We start from the raw sequence: 17,092 nt of genomic DNA on the forward strand, positions 1-17,092 counted from the left end.
TTTATATTTATTTATTTATTTATTTGTGTGTGTGTGTGTGTGTGTATATATGTGTGTATATTGAATTAATTATTACAAATATTAACTTAAAATGTTATAGGTATTTTAAGTAAATATTAATAATAAAAATAATAACTAGAGTTTCACAAACGGGTTAATAAGTTGACGAAAAGCTAATAATTATGAAATCGTAAAAGTGCGTAAAAACTGTTTGGACTTTCATTCTGACGGCACCCATTCACTGCAGAGGATCCATTGGTGAGCAAGTGTTGTAATGCTGAGGTTCTCCAAGAAACAACTCATTTGCATCTTTTGATATTTCAGAATGAGCCTAACATGTTTTGTGCCACAGGTGCTTATGAGAACCGAACTGTGTTCGAAACGCTGGACATTGGCTGGCAGCTGTTGAGAATCTTGCCCAAGGAGATGCTGAAGAGGATTCCTCAGAGCACTCTGGCCGAGTTTTATCCCCGAGACTCCAAACATTAGTCTTACTTTCTTTCTCGATTAATCTGTCCTCTACACTTCTAGATGTTACTCACTCTCTCTGCTCAGTACACTGAGTCTACATTGATGGAATACAAAGTTGTTGTCATTGCTGCTCTTGGTATTTATTTATCATGTAAGTGTTGCTGAATAGTAAAGCAAATATTGTATGAATATTGTTGCTACACGGCAGTGTGAAAGTTTTTGTGTGTGTGTGTGTGTGTGTGTGTGTGTGGCTCAGTGTGTCCAACTGTGTTCTGAACAAGTATGCATCAACTACTAGTATGCATCAGTGCCAAGTTGAATGTATAATGGCTTAATGTATTCTATGAATTTTTCATCGTTATAATGAATACACTATATATAAAAGTACATATTTATCATTAAGTATGAAAAGAAGCCATATATTTATAGAATGCATTACAAAGGAATGGACAAAGCACAGTAAAATGGAGTAAAATCAAACACTGAGCAATAGATTTTTTTCATTTGTCATGTATTGTTATTTTACATTTTGTATACAAATGTGTGATTTATGTTTGTGTAAGCAATATGTTTATTATAATTTATTTTGGTGCCATGAATATATGTACTGTGGTAAAGTGAGTGATATCAAGTGAACTCATAATGAAGTGATTGTTGTCATAATGCATGAACGCTATATTGAAAATATGTATGTGAACACTTGCTTCATGAAATAAACATTGATGTGGTATAAATGAATAATGATGCTGATAGTAATCAAATATAATTGTGCTTCTCATTAATTGTGCCTACTCATTAGTAGTAAGTTGCTAAGTCAGACAATAAAGGGGGGGGGGGGGGGGCATTTCAAAATATAAACAAAGTAGAAAAAATTTGATATAATTACTTGCAAACCAATGATTTTAATATTAATTGTTTTGGTAAAAGTAATATAATTAGCACATAATGCAATTAATATATATATGTTTTTTAAATATAGCATAATATTTTGCATGCATCAAGATGTCTGAGGATATCTTTTAGGGACTAATTAGCTGTCTTAAAATGTTTAACTGCAGAGAGTATTGGAGCCTTCACAAAGCAAGCATCAATTATCGTTTAACGACGAGTTTCCCAGGTGAACAATATTTGATGTAATTAGTCATTTGCTCTAATTGGACTGGTGAAGGCCTATAAAAAACACTTACTCCCAGCTACATGTATGCTTGGATTTGTAGATTCTCTGTGGTGGTTTGAGTATCTGAACATTGGGGTTTTGGCGCACTTTTGGATTTTTGCCATGGATCAAGGGTGGAAAAGGTGAGTTCATTCATTCAATCTGTGTTTATAAGTGACTTTGCAAACACTTGCTAATGTGTTTTTAAAACTTGTAGGTTACCCTTGCTAGTGATGATCTTGCTTTTTTGGAGAAGTGCTGATGGAGTTAATGGTGAGTTGTATTTTCTTCTCTTGATTTGCAAGGAAGCTTGTTTATTGGGGCTTGTATTAAAGGTGTTTTTTTTTTTTTTTTGTAGGTGGATCTTATTTCAATGCCCATAATCGATGGGATCTGCCTTCTGACACATTCTCACCTCGTGCCGCCCAGTCTTCTATGTCAGAGGCCCGTGTAACTGGGACTTGGCCTGTTGAAGAAGTGGGCTCCAGTTTCTCTAACAGACCCCTGAGAAGAGGATCAAAGCTGAATCTGTACCAGTCTGTCAAAGGTGGTCACAGTATCTCCCAGTCGGCATCCCCTGCCCAAACTGCTCCAAGCAGCTCTGTCTCTGCTTCCTTGCCTTTGCCTGTAGCTGCTCAACCTTCAAGCAGTTTGACTGCCTCTGGATCAACCCTTCAAGGTGCTGCTAGTTTGCAACCCCAGTATACTGCAAGTGGTTCTGGACCTGTCGTTTCTACCCAAGGAGAGAGTAGTAGCTACCCTGCCAAGCTTGTTGTTGTTTCTGGCCAGTCCACAAGTGGTCAAAGTTCACCTAGTGTGTCTGTGTCAAGCACTCAATTAGCATCTAGTAGTTATGTCCCTGTACAAGGAGGTAGTAGCTCTCCTAGTTTCTCGGGTACTCTCAATGCTCTTATGTCTGCACCCCAAGCTATTTATAGCCAGTCCTCAGGTAGTGGGTCTTCTAGAGCAGTTTCAAGGTTTGGTTCTCGCTCTCAAACCGGAGCTTCTGGTCAGTTTACATCTCAGGGAGGGACCCGTTACGTAAAGCCCATTTCCTCACCCCAAAGCACTTCCGGTCAGGCCACTAGTGTCTTGAGTTTGCGTAAGACACTTACCTCTTCCTCCCAGGGTAGCTCTGGGGCTCAGTTTGGGGCCTCTTCTGGTTTGGCCTCACAGGGAATAAGCAGCTCCTACAGTGGTTCTGCCCAGTCTCAAGGTACTGCAAGTCAGTTTGCCCCTGGATATGCAAGTGGATCTCTGTCCTCACCCCAAGCTGGTCCATCCACTTCTGTCCTGGGTTCTTGGAAATGGCCTACTTCTACCTACATGGGCAGCTCTGGCACCCAGTCAGGATCCTCTGCTCTCTTTACCCTGCAGGGAGGCACTGCTTATGGTGGATCAATTCAGCCTCAACGTACTGCAAGTCAATTTGTCCCTGGATATGCAGGTGTATCACTGTCTTCACCCCAAGCTGTTGCTGGTCCTACTACTGTTCAGAGTTCACGGAAGCAGCTTACTTCTACCTTTACAGGCAGCTCTGGGGCTCAGTTTGGGACCTCTACTGGACTTGCATCAGAAGGAGTGAGTAGCCATTACAGTGGCTCTGTCCAGTCTCAAGGTACCGCAAGTCAGTTTGCCCCTGGATATGCAAGTGTGTCACTGTCTTCACCCCAAGCTGTTGCTGGTCCTACTACTGTTCAGAGTTCACGGAAGCAGTTTACCTCTGCCTCCCAGGGCAGTTCTGGGGCTCAGTTAGGGGCCTCTACAGGTTTTGCCTCACAGGGAATAAGCAGCTCCTACAGTGGTTCTGCCCAGTCTCAAGGTACTGCAAGTCAGTTTGCCCCTGGATATGCAAGTGGAGCAGTGTCCTCACCCCAAGCTGTTGCTGGTCCTACTACTGTTCAGAGTTCACGGAAGCAGTTTACCTCTGCCTCACAGGGCAGTTCTGGGGCTCAGTTAGGGGCCTCTACAGGTTTTGCCTCACAAGGAATGAGTAGCTTCTACAGTGGTCCTGTCCTGTCTCAAGGTTCTGCAAGTCAGTTTGCCCCTGGATATGCAGGTGTATCACTGTCTTCACCCAAAGCTGGTCCATCTGCTATGGTTCAAGCTTCTCAGAAGCAGCCTACCTCTACCTACATGGGGAGCTTTGGCACCCAGGCAGGATCCTCTGCTCTCTTCACCCTGCAGGGAAGCGCTGCTTATGGTGGATCACAGCCTCAAGGTACTGAAAGTCAGTTTGCCCCTGAATATGCAAGTGGGTCAGTGTCTTCACCCCAAGGTGTTGCTGGTTATATTCAGAGTTCACGGAAGCAGCTTACTTCTACCTTTAAAGGCAGCTCTGGGGCTCAGTTTGGGACCTCTACTGGACCTGCATCAGAAGGCGTGAGTAGCCGTTACAGTGGCTCTGTCCAGTCTCAAGGTACCGCAAGTCAGTTTGCCCCTGGATATGCAAGTGTGTCACTGTCCTCACCCCAAGCTGGCCCATCTACTACTGTTCAGAGTTCACGGAAGCAGTTTACCTCTGCCTCCCAGGGCATCTCTGGGGCTCAGTTTGGGGCCTCTTCTGGTTTGGCCTCACAGGGAATAAGCAGCTCCTACAGTGGTTCTGCCCAGTCTCAAGGTACTGCAAGTCAGTTTGCCCCTGGATATGCAAGTGGATCTCTGTCCTCACCCCAAGCTGGTCCATCCACTTCTGTCCTGGGTTCTTGGAAACGGCCTACTTCTACCTACATGGGCAGCTCTGGCACCCAGTCAGGATCCTCTGCTCTCTTTACCCTGCAGGGAGGCACTGCTTATGGTGGATCAATTCAGCCTCAACGTACTGCAAGTCAGTTTGCCCCTGGATATGCAAGTGTTTCACTGTCCTCACCCCAAGCTGTTTCTGGTCCAACTACTATTCAGAGTTCCCAGAAGCAGTTTACCTCTGCCTCACAGGGCAGCTCTGGGGCTCAGTTTGGGGCCTCTACTGGTTTTGCATCAGGTGTGAGTAGCCGTTACAGTGGTTCTGCCCAGTCTCAAGGTACCGCAAGTCAGTTTGCCCCTGGATATGCAAGTGTTTCACTGTCCTCACCCCAAGCTGGCCCATCTACTACTGTTCAGAGTTCACGGAAGCAGTTTGTCTCCACCTTCACAGGCAGCTCTGGCACCCAGGCAGGATCCTCTTCCCCATATGCAAGTGTGTCATTGTCCTCACCCCAAGGTGTTGCTAGTCAGCCCAGCCAAGGATATCAAGGCTATTCTGTGTCCCAAAGCCAGAAGTCTCAAAGATGGCAGCCTTCAGCTGCTCGTTGGGCACAAGGTATTCAGACCTCAGATGCTGCTACATCACAGGGTAGCTCTTCATCTCAAAGCTCTCCGATGGAGTTCTCTTCCCTGTCATCTGCAGGTGGCTCCTCTTCAGGAGTTTCTGGCCCGTTTGTTTCTGCACAAGGTGGCGGTGACAGTTATGGTGGCTCTTTCCGATCTCAAAGCCTGTCTACCAAGTATACCCCTGGCTCCCAGCTCAATGATCCAAGTGTTGCCAGTCAAGGTACATCCAGTGCTTCAACTTCTGAGGTCTTAAGTAGCTACAGTTCAATCTACACCCAGAATGCTCCTCAACCATCCCACAGCTCATCTTCAAGCCGCTTTTACTCCCCTAAAGTATTCTAGAATTGAAACCCTAATAAATGTTTGAATCAAATTCTTTTGTATGTCTCATTTGTTTTTGGGTTTTTCAAAACATTTTAAAGCCTAGAACTCTTGCTAATTTAGTTGCTGTAGTTGTCAGGGTTAAGGTGCTCTTCATGGTTTAAATGACTCTTGATCGAAAGGTTTGGTTTAATATGCCTTAAATTACTGTGGCTCTTTGTTTCCTTTAAACTTTAAAAAAGATCTTGATACAATGAAGAAAAATTGAGCTGACATTTAAATTAAGGTTTATTTTATTACATTAAAATGTACCGGTAGCTTTTACATGTTATCTATGTGATAACTTATGTTTAGGCAGACTATGATTGTGCAGCAGTGATGTGTCATACAGTAGAAAATGTTATTTATACCACAGGACGAAATCATGTGCAGCCACAGGTCTGCATATCAGTTATTATAGGATAGTTTCTTAAGCAACTTATTCAATCAGAATTTAAGTCTGAACTATTATGACTAAGTGTGTTTTTTTTTTTTTTTTTAGACCTTACTGCAAAAGACTCAGGAGGTAGTCTTCATCCTGACATTTTCCTCTGTGTTTGACCTAGAAGAATATTTGTTTTAGGTTTCAACTTTTGGGTTCATTATCTTAAATCTCCCTCTGTTATTTTTTTTTTTTTATCCAGTGCTTCATGTTTAAAGAGCTTGTACATGATATTGAGAATCCCACCACAGAGTGGTGCTGTGGTCATTAAAACCAAATGTTAACCTCAGTACCGCCGCTCCCTATACGCAGTCTGCGTAGGGCACCAACTCCCAGGGGGGCACCATCCCAGCTGCTCCAAAAAAAATCGTTTTTATATATTATAATAAGTTAATACTAATAATATACATATACAGATAAATAAAAATATAAACGTATATATTGCATTTTACCGTAAACGCAGAGTAGGCTAGTAAGCACACGTGATGATGCGCCCTCACCTGTTTACGGCTGGCTATTTGGCCAAAAATGATGATAATTGATGAACAATATGCCTGCGGTCCTGGAAAGACATCCACAGTCCGGCGCCGAGAAACGAAAGAAAAAAAAAACCCCAAGATGAAGTACATCACTTTCAGGAACGTTCATAATAGGTACTGTGAAACTTTATTTTATTCTGTCGACGTTAATGTGTTTTAATGTCGGTAATAATTTCACGACTAACGCATCTTTCTTAATATGAATACAAGCAGATAAACAAAATGACTTAAAATGCATTATATTAAAACACAGATGCAATTATGATTATTGATTAATAATGACCATATGGTGTCATTAAATAACAGTGTTAAAATACATAATCTAATACAAAATTAACAGTTTACATTACAATTTTAATAGAAATGCCTGAAAAGGGCACCAAAGGCCTGGTTAATGCAGTTGTTACACTTACATGATCATCGAATTCCTTGTTTGACCAAACATTTAATTAAAATATCCACATAATCTTTCCTATCATTTCCTCAACAAAAATATGTGGACATCATAACCCTTGTCTGCTTTATTGTCAAAACTGCCACATGTACAGTGCATTAAGAGTTTTGAAGTTTCGTTTCTCTCACATCCTTGGTGCAAACAGGTAAAACCACAGAATAAAAATATATTTTAAAAAAATACAGACAAATACAAATATTATATATTCTATAAAACACAATTTACAAGCATGGATATGATAGAAAGATAGATAAAAAGGCAGATAACCATGGTTTTATCATAGTAAAACTGCTTAATTTCCTTTTGTATGATTCTATTAAATCAATCAGACAACTGTATTAATAAAATCATAGCCATTGGAGGTAACTCTTTGTTGTTGATAAAACTGTTTTATTACACCGATCTTGCTATTTCGCTCTTTATTTACCTTTTTGACCAAAAATAACTGTTTATTTAAAAGTGCGCTCAGTAATTCTTCAGATAATATCTTCTGCTTCATTTAATGCAGGGTCAATATTGAAATTTGTTAGGAAAGAGGATGAAGTGGTACCATCAAGCATTGATCCAGAGGGACTTAGCAGCTACACTTTTTATTTAAAGTGTCATTTTAGTTTGTATTTTTTGCTGTAGAGCTACAATTGTAATTTATAAATGAGACAATTTATTTATGTATTTACTTTTATTTGAATAAAGTTCTATTTTGGCCCCTAGTAGGTGTTTTTTTTATTATTTTATTTTTATTTCCGTAATATTTGGGGGAGGGGGCACAAAAGTAAATTTCTGCTTAGGGCACCCATTTGGCTAGCAGCGGCCCTGGTTAACCTTAACGCCTACTGTCACAAATATGCGACAAACCGTTTGACTCAATCAACCAGCCGATATAGCGTTTGCATTCCCCCAATGCCGGTTAGTGCATAATCGCTACAGACCTAGGAACCTTTGACAAGCACTTGTTTCTAGTGGGACCGTAAAGTGACGGACTTATTTCTTGTTTACGCACGAGAATAGACCTCTGGCTGTATCCGAAATGGCCCCCTATACCCTATTCACTATTCAAGTCAAGTCAAACTTTATTAAAATCCCTTACGGGCAATTTAGATGCAGCTATGATCAGAAACAGACGGACTCATACAATACATAAACATAAATATCACATACCCTAACAAATTTCCTCAAGAACCATTTAAAAGCCTTATTGCACAAGGGACAAATGAGTATTTATATCGATTACTTTTCATCTTTGGCAGTCTATATCGGGAACCAGAAGGAAGCAAAGAGAACTCTGAAAACAGGAAATGATCATTATTAGCTAGCACAGTTCTAGCCCGACTCAAAATATTTCTATTAAACAATGATGACAAATTTCTTTGCTCTTTACCTATGATCTTTCCACTAAGTGTGACAATTCTATTTAAAGCACTTTTATATTTAACACTAAGATTACCAAACCAACAACTAATAGAAAAGGACAAAACAGACTCAATGTAAGACTTATAGAACATTTCCATTAATGTCTTATCTATATTAAATGATCTTAATTTCCTTAAACAATATAGCCGTTGCTGTCCCTTTTTACATAATACCTCAGTATTCACATCAAAGCTCAATTTGTTGTCAATAATGGTCCCTAGATATTTATAACTGTCCACACATTCCACCTTCACACCACTAATAAAAGTATCCTGGGAAGAGTGTGCTTTTGCTCTAAAATCGATTATCATGTCTTTTGTCTTAGACACATTCAATTGCAAACAGGCATCATCACACCATTCAACAAAATCGTCGATCACTGACCCATGACATGTTTCATTATTTTCCAAAAGACTCACAATGGCTGTATCATCAGCAAACTTTAAGAAAAACCTATTTTTATGCTTACTGATACAATCATTTGTGTATAAAATATATAATAAAGGGGACAAAACACAGCCTTGAGGAGTTCCTACAGATGTGATTAATGGAGTTGAGAAACTATCATTAACTCTCACTCGTTGAATTCTATCAGTTAAAAAGTCAAGAATCCAACCTACCAAATTAGGATTAAGACCAAAATTAGAAATTAACTTGTCTGCTAAAATCTGTGGTTGTAATGAATTAAAAGCAGATGAAAAATCCACAAATAAAAGTTTGACATGTGTTTTGCTCCCCTCTAAGTGCTTTAAAACCAAATTTAATAAAGTTGCTGTTGCATCCTCAACACCTCGTTGTGTTCTATAAGCAAATTGGAGAGGATCTAAAAGAATTTTTGTTTTAGACAACAACTCCTCTTTTACCAGTTTCTCAAAACATTTCATTATTAAGGAAGTGAGAGCTATTGGCCTAAAATCATTAAGTGTTACTGCCTTTGCAGTTTTAGGCACAGGCACCACAGTGGCCTGTTTCCACAGAGTCGGGACTTTCTGGAGAGCAAAAGACCACTGAAAAATATTACAAAATACTGGTGCCAATTGTTCAGCACAAACCTTAATTAAATGCCCACCAAGATTATCTGGCCCAGGAGTTTTTGTCCTCTTACAACCCTTAAAAACTTTAATTACATCTAATTCATCAAAAAAAATATTATAATCACCATCACAACTCACATTAAAATTCATAGACTCCATTTTAAGACCAGTTTCAGGAGAATCAAAGCGTAAATAAAACCTGTTTAGTTCCTCGGCCAATTGACTACTAGACTCATACCCAGGTAGCTGTATTTTCCTAGACTCACACCCTTTAAATCCTGTTATAGCTGTCATTCCCTTCCAAACTGACCCCAAGTTATTCCTACTCAACTCTTCCTCTAAGTTTGTTTTATACTTTAACTTTGCTTTCCTCACTTCAATTTTAATCTCTTTCTGCAGTTTTAATCTTTTAACCAAATCACCTTCATAAAATGCTCTACATCTTTCATTCATAAGTACTTTTAAGGAATTTGTAAACCATGGCTTGTTGTTTGGGAATATTTTGACAGTCTTACAGGGGATAAGCATGTCTTCACAAAACGAGATATAACTACTGACAGCATCTGTAAGTTCATCTATTTCTGAGCAAGAATTGTAAAAAATATTCCAGTCCGTGCATTCCAGGCATCCTTGCAAAGATGCAGTGGACTCCTCAGACCATACTCTAATATTCTTCTTCTGCGGTTTTTCACTTTTTAAAACAGTTTTGTATACTGGGACAAGCAAGACTGTATTATGGTCTGCCGTCCCCACAGGAGGCTTGACAACAGACTTATATGCGCCTTTGATTGATCCATAGCAAAGGTCAAGAGTCTTATTAAAACGTGTGGGGCAAGTCACATATTGATAAAAGTTCCTTAAGCACTGCTTCATGGGACATTTATTAAAATCCCCCATAATTAAATTCGGAGCATCTGGGGAAATGCATTGCAGTTTGTGTACAACATTTCCAAGAGTCTCTGCTGCGTTTGCTTCGTTAGCCCTCGGATGAATATAGACCACGGTAACAAAAAGTTGTGGAAACTCCCGAGGAAGATACTGTGGCCGGAGTGATACAGAGAGTAGTTCAATGTCATTAGTACACACACTCTCTCTCACAATAACGGAACTACACCATTTGTGGTTAATATATAGACAAACACCACCTCCTTGCTTTTTCCCCGTCACTCCAGGGCAACGATCGGTACGAAAAGGAGTGCCAAATCCATCAATAATTACAGAATTATCAGGATCATTGTTCTTTAACCATGACTCAGTAAGAGCCAAAATACAAGCATTCTTATAGTCATGTTGAAAACGTACCATTGCCTGTAGGTCATCGATCTTATTCCTGAGGGACTGAACATTTGCCATGACGATAGACGGGAGAGGAGTACGGTTTAGCCGAGACCTCCTTAGCTTCACTCGTACCCCTCCTTTCTTCCCTCTCTTCCGTATTTTTTGAGGGTTATGATCCCGTCTAACATACAATCCGTTGTCGCGAACACCGTTTCCATGCGATGAACGTAAATCCACAGGATGACGAATATTGTAGGGCCGATGCCACTGAAGGAGAAACTCTCTGTCGTATTGAATTCTCACCGGTTGTTTAGCAGGTGATGCTTTCAAACACGCAGGGAGAAGAAACAGCACCCACAATAAAACAATGGCCAACACATCCATTTGGCTTTAGTTGGTTTCCAACAACAAAGTCCAAAGAACTCCAAGGCAAGCGCAAACAACTCTAAACAACTTTAAAAACTATTTAAAAGAAAACAAACAAACAAACGACACAGACTGTTTTCTGATCTGCTGCTGGTCGCCACGTGCGCAGCGCCCTCTGTATTCCCTACATTAGTCCACTCGTACAGTTCACTTGAAGGAGTGAATGAAAACGAGTGAGTGAATTCGGACACTAAGTGCACCGGAAGGACTGCCGCTTTTGCATAGTATTGCTTACTGTTTAACAATCATTTAAAACGGACAGTTCGAGTAGTAAGATTAAAGGATTTATCTTGAACTATGTCAAGGAGTTTATGTATAAACCTTGGTTAAACAATTTAATAATCAATTTACAACAAATTTGTACTTGTGTTGTACGCTGTATTACGCAGTGGACGAGCGCGTTGTAAAACGAACAGATGGATGATTCAGCTGCGGGCGCCATCGTCTGGAGAGACGCGGGAATTCAGTCGGCGCGCGACTCTCACAGTGCATTATGGGTTATCTCTAGCTGTTGAGCGTACATCGGTTGTACACTCGTTTTTGCGGTGCATTGTGGGATTGAATGAGTGCACTCGAGAACGTCCACTATGGTTTCGAACACCACTTAAAATGGCTGTCCCCTCAAATAGTGCACTATTTGAGGGTATAGGGGGCGATTTCGGATACAGCCTCTGTTTTCACAGAAACCGGAAATACGCAATCGCAGGGTATGCAGACTTCCTGTGTAATGTCAACACAGCAGAAAGCCGGGTAATTTAAAATTAAAATGGAGAGAGTCTACACAACTTACCTCGCTGGTTTGCCAAAGATAACTTTTGCCGACCTGATAAGAGTCGTGTAGGAAAACTCCGTCACAAAGAGGAACAAATTGGATAAAGGATATACATTTTTCCACTAAGAGTTTATCCAGGAACCAAACACTAACTACTATTAAAAGAACGAGCCCTTAGTCCACAGATAAAGTGCATAATATCACGTTAAGCGTTTTCTCCCCCATAGAAGCCCATTATAAGGAAACAGCTTGGTTAAACTTACCTTAACAGCGACCAGGGAAGACCAAACTTCTGTTAAATTTCACTTAAAATAAACACTTTCTGTTCTCAAAAGAACGAGCTCTCATTCAGCATATAAAGTGATCGCCCCCCATAGAAGTCCATTATACAAAAAAAAAGCTTAACGTGGCTTAAAATTTTACTTATAATAAACACTTTCTGCTGTCAAAAGAATGAGCTCTTATTCAGCATATAAAGTGAATAATATAAAGTGAATAATATCACGCTTTTCTCCCTATAGAGCTCCATTAAGGAAAAAGCTTAACATGGTTTGTTATAATGGACTTCTATGGGGGGGCGATCACTTTATATGCTGAATAAGAGCTCGTTCTTTTGACAGCAGCAAGTATTTATTATAAGTAAAATTAAACATAAGTTTGGTTTTCCCTGGTCGCTGTTGAGGTAAGTTAAACCACGTTAAGCTGTTTCCTTATAATGGGCTTCTATGGGGGAGAAAACGCTTAACGTGATATTATTCACTTTATCTGTGGAATAAGGGCTCGTTCTTTTGATAGTAGTTAGTTTTTGTTCCACGTAAGGTTTGACAGAAACTTGGGGTTTCCTGGTCGTTTTTTACATACATTAAGCCACGTTAGCGTTTTTCACGTTGTTTAACTGGTTACCGGCATACCGGGGCGGAAATAGGTTTACACAGCAATTACGTATTTCCGGTGCAAAATACAGAAGTTGTGAGAAAGGTCTATTACTCCGGTCGCGAAGTTATGGATATGAGTCGGAAAAGTTTGATCTTTATGGCCTACTGTCGCTAATATGCTACAAAGCTAAATATTACAATAACTTCAAAAATACTTGTCAAACATATTTCACCTAATTACGTCGAGTGTATAAGCACACAATAAGCAGGTTAATATTTGTATCTTAGCACAACTTACCTTATATAAATAAGTAAAAAAAGGGTGAATATATAAAACATTGTTTTTTGTCATTATTCCTGTTGTCGCAAATTTGCAACACACCAAAATTTCTATTTATTTGTTGTGCAAAAGTGAAATTGATAATCTCAACATCATTTACCATCTACTTAAAGGCAAAAACACACATAAAACATTTTTTTTATATACAGCTATATAAATTCAGGCGTTAAGGGGTTAAAAAGAATCCATTTCTCATTGGGCTGTTTCTGAGACGTATTAGTGGGCAACAGTGTGGATAAACATGGCATTGTATGTATGAAATTATGCAGCTCTGGTATTGATTTGATAAAATAAACATGACAATGTTAACGCCTGACGATATTGTGATAACTGTACAATGAACAGAGAGAACATGAGATGAATTTAAAAGCTGAATCCTAAATAATGCTGTGTATTTACTAGTGATTTGACTTGTGATCTGGTTCAGCCCTGTTTTCTCATATTCATGTCATGCTCTTCTGTCAAAATACTGTTTTACAGGACATGCAGTGTACTGTATGTTTTCCTTTCTGTCCAGCTGTGTGTATGAAATTGCTGGCGACTGAAATGTGTGGGTTCAATGTTTGAGGCACTTTCCTGGTAGAAATGGAATATTATTTCCACAAGTTTGTATCTAAATGATACATCAATGAAATGGTATGTCATAATGCACAATGCCATTTTCAGCATAACCCTAAAATGTATTACAAAAAAGCACCAACTTGATGATCAAGCATGTTGGTGGAGGGTGATGATTTAGGCTTGTTTTGCAGCCACAGGATCTGGACTGCTTCCAGTCATTGAGTCCACGATGAGCTCCTTTGTATACTAAAGTATTCTAGGGACAAATTTGAGACCATCTGTCCAACATCTACAGCTTGGCTGAAATTGGTATACAACAGCAGGGTTTCCGCGGGGTCTTAAAAAGTCTAAAATTTAAAAATCAAAATTTTAGGCCTTAAAAAGTCTTAAATTCGCTGTTCTAGGTCTTAAATAATTTCACACAGGTCTTATTTTTCCGATGTCCATGTAACGCTACCTCTAAAGCTCATTTAAATTCTCTTTTTGTTGTTTCCGTGGTGTTGTAGTTCTTTATTTCACTATTCCAAATATAATTTGCTGTATTTAAACTACAAATGAGACCAACACGCAATAGACCTTTTTCACAGAAACCGGAAATACGCAATCGCAGGGTATGCAGACTTCCTGTGTAATGTCAACACAGCAGAAAGCCGGGTAATTTAAAATTAAAATGTAGAGAGTCTACACAACTTCCCTCACTGGTTTGCCAAAGATAACTTTTGCCGACCTGATAAGAGTCGTGGAGGAAAACTCCATCACAAAGAGGAACAAATTGGATAAAGGATATAAATAGGGTGACCAGACGTCCCGAAAATTAAACTGGTCCGCAGCGAAATCAAGGTAAAAATGAATTTAATGACTTGTGCAGAGTTCCATAAATACATCCTGGGAAAGACGGGAGTGCTGGCAGCAGTGAAAAGCTCTGCAAAATATGCTGATGTCGAGCCTCCACAACCTCGGTAGGCTATATAGCTCAAGTGTGAATTTAAAGTTATATTGTTTCTATTAATTTATCTAATTCATCTAGGCTATATGCACAAAGACAATACGACCTTTTTGCTTTATAGAGTAGATGAAGAGAGAGCAAGTTGCAGCAGCCGTTAGGACAGTTGAAAGTGCAGGCAGAAGTCGCGTGAAGAAGTCAGACCGGTTGAGGGCGAGGCACCGTGTTCAAAATAATACTTCTATAGCCTATGTATTAGGCTATATCAATTTATATGCATATGTAAATGTTAATAAAAATATGATTGGTTCATTAACTTCAGTTTGAAGTATAAACATGCCTAACGTTACTTCTATATTGTATGTAGGCTACTTATATTAATAAAAACATGAAAGTCATTGTCTTTATTATCCATGACACCCCCCCCGTCCCAAATTTCAACCAATCTCATCTGGTCACCCTAACTGAACCAGATCTTAAGGGAAGGGTGTCTAGAAGACCTTTTGAGACCAAATTTTGTGAACCAAAACAGGCCCAATGGTTGATGCACCAGATGACTGAAGGTAGATTTGGAGTCACAATTGATCTTAACATGGCAAATAAACAAGCAACTTTAGGTAGCTTGGCATGAAACTCTGAGACAGTGTAAGGTTCTACATGGTTTATTAAAAGACAACTCAATCATACAACCAATCTCACTTCTCCACTGGAAACAGTTTGTCCAATAGTGGAGGTCCTCACAGCAACATCTCTTCCTAAAAAGGAGAAAAAGTAGTGAGAAAGGCCACGAAGTCACAAATCAAGTGGAAATAGTTACTGCGTGCACTTACTCTTCCTGCCACAGCTTTGCTCACAGGAGCCAGAAGAGGGATGACACACCGCTGTACTGCAATGGATGAAGATCTGAAAGAGAAAAGGGTTAAGCCATAGAATCCATTAAAGAGTAATATTAGGGGTTCAGGAAGAGCTGAGAGCGTACGGTTTCCTGCAGAGGAGCCAGTGATGCTGGATCAACAAACGTGAACATCTTGACAACGAAGCGCTTGTAGTGGGTTGGGAACTGAAGACCAGACGCTCTAGTCACTGGAACCAGTGCGGTCAGGTAACGGTCATCATAGTAAGGGCATCTGAAGAGGAAAGAGGCAGTTAGAGAGTTCCTCACAGCAGACAAGCTGGATAAAGACTGTCGGTAGACTCACCCATCAATCAGAAGATCCCACTGGGGTAGACTGAGTGGACTGGGGGTTGATGTCGCCCAACAACGTCCCAGCATCAGGACAAGGTTGGGGTCAGTCCTCTCCAGAATGCGCACCTCAACATACACAGGCTCTCGCAGGACTTTCGTGACGGGATAATCAGCAGCACCGTAGTAGGACGTGTAGGCCTCATCCCCTGAGGAACACTGGGGTTTAACCACAGTCCACTGCAACCTGGACTTTAAGACTGAAGACAAGTCTTACCTTCTGCGCAACCTTTGGTGACACATTGGCCATTCGCCAGTCTAAGCTCCACTCTGAGAGGTCCAGGAGCAGCTACTGGTGGAGGTGCAGGAACACTGTTGACCTCCACAACCAGAGCTTCCACAGCAGTACCAGAGTACCTACACTGGAAGAGAAGCCTGGACAACAAACGGTCAACTTGTAGAGTTTGTCAGAGATGGTACTTAAGATAAAGGGTATGAGTCACCTACTCAAAATGGCTGTCTCTTGTGATGGAACCAAACGGACCAACGCCTACTTCATACGAGGAGGTCATTCTGTTTTCATACACCACATATCCACTGTCCTCCTGCAAATATGAACACTGTTGGCATCCAGCCCATCATAAGCCATGCAGAATAAAGCCAGAAGCATCTCCTCACCATCATGCTCGTGCCACATGCGGTGACAGGGAACTGGTATATAGCAAAGAAAGGTGTAGAGTCCACAGGAGCGCAAGGTGGTTCACTTCCACCCACTAGACGGACCGAATCCAGACTCAGTCGAGGCAGCGTAACATCTCTAGCCACCACTACCACAAACTGACCATCTCTAATACACTGGACAGTCACTGGAATGACATACAAGAGTAGATTAATGTGGGTAACAAACATTAACCAAATTTCATCAGATTCCAAACTCTCACCTGCTTTCCCATAGTAACACTGTTGTCCGTTAAAGCAGCAGTTGATAGCCTCACACTCAGCACCACTGATACCAGGTTGTCCACATTGGATCTGCTCATAATCAGCTACAGCACATTTGTCAACAGGCTCGGCCTTCACTGGCTGCTGAAGCTGAAACTTCTGAGGAACCTGCTGAGCAGATTGTTGTTGAGCTGACTGTTTAAACCGATGGTCAGACTGCTGGAACATCAGAGCTTGAGGATTCTGAGCTGAAAAACCCATTTGAGGAAGAGCACTGCAAAAAGAACAAGCCAAAACACACAGTGTTTGGAAATAACATAAATGCCACTTTCCTGCCATTACTAAACAACTGAGCATAGTTTCAGGAGGCCTTGGACTGCTATTTATACTCTGCAAATGAATAGTCGTTATCAACCACACCCCCTTTAATCAAGAACCATTACAGCTGCTCTGACTAATTAACTTTAACTTCACATTTGATTGGATGTTATTGAACAACAGTGGCTACATCTTACTTACGTATTTTTGTCTTGATTCTAGTGAAAATTTCTACAAATTCCTAAGTTAAGATGCATTTAAAATGCATCTTGATTTAAA

The 17,092-nt window shown here is 40.4% G+C and overlaps 1 protein-coding gene across 1 annotated transcript; it reads right to left on the reverse strand.

Moving 5' to 3' along the window:
• Positions 1-7,965: 7,965 nt before the first annotated feature.
• On the reverse strand, positions 7,966-16,756 carry LOC141331524 (zona pellucida sperm-binding protein 4-like). Its single transcript, XM_073836580.1, has 10 exons — positions 16,495-16,756; positions 16,232-16,419; positions 16,061-16,158; positions 15,831-15,988; positions 15,570-15,762; positions 15,350-15,497; positions 15,201-15,273; positions 10,478-10,776; positions 9,071-9,130; positions 7,966-8,013 (listed from the first exon to the last, which is right to left on the reverse strand). Exons 1-10 carry the CDS (start codon positions 16,754-16,756, stop codon positions 7,966-7,968), a joined length of 1,527 nt encoding a protein of 508 aa, XP_073692681.1.
• Positions 16,757-17,092: the final 336 nt, after the last annotated feature.

This window comes from Garra rufa, chromosome 3, assembly GCF_049309525.1.
Source record: "Garra rufa chromosome 3, GarRuf1.0, whole genome shotgun sequence".
Taxonomy (NCBI): Eukaryota; Metazoa; Chordata; class Actinopteri; order Cypriniformes; family Cyprinidae; genus Garra; species Garra rufa.

Coding starts and splice junctions, on each gene's coding strand:
- LOC141331524 (XM_073836580.1), bottom strand. CDS start 16,756: ATGGGTTTTTCAGCTCAGAATCCTCAAGCTCTGATGTTCCAGCAGTCT. Junction 16,159..16,231: donor CATGTGGCACGAGCATGATG/GTGAGGAGATGC, acceptor TCATATTTGCAG/GAGGACAGTGGATATGTGGT. Junction 10,777..15,200: donor GCAAAGCTGTGGCAGGAAGA/GTAAGTGCACGC, acceptor CGTGTTTGAAAG/CATCACCTGCTAAACAACCG.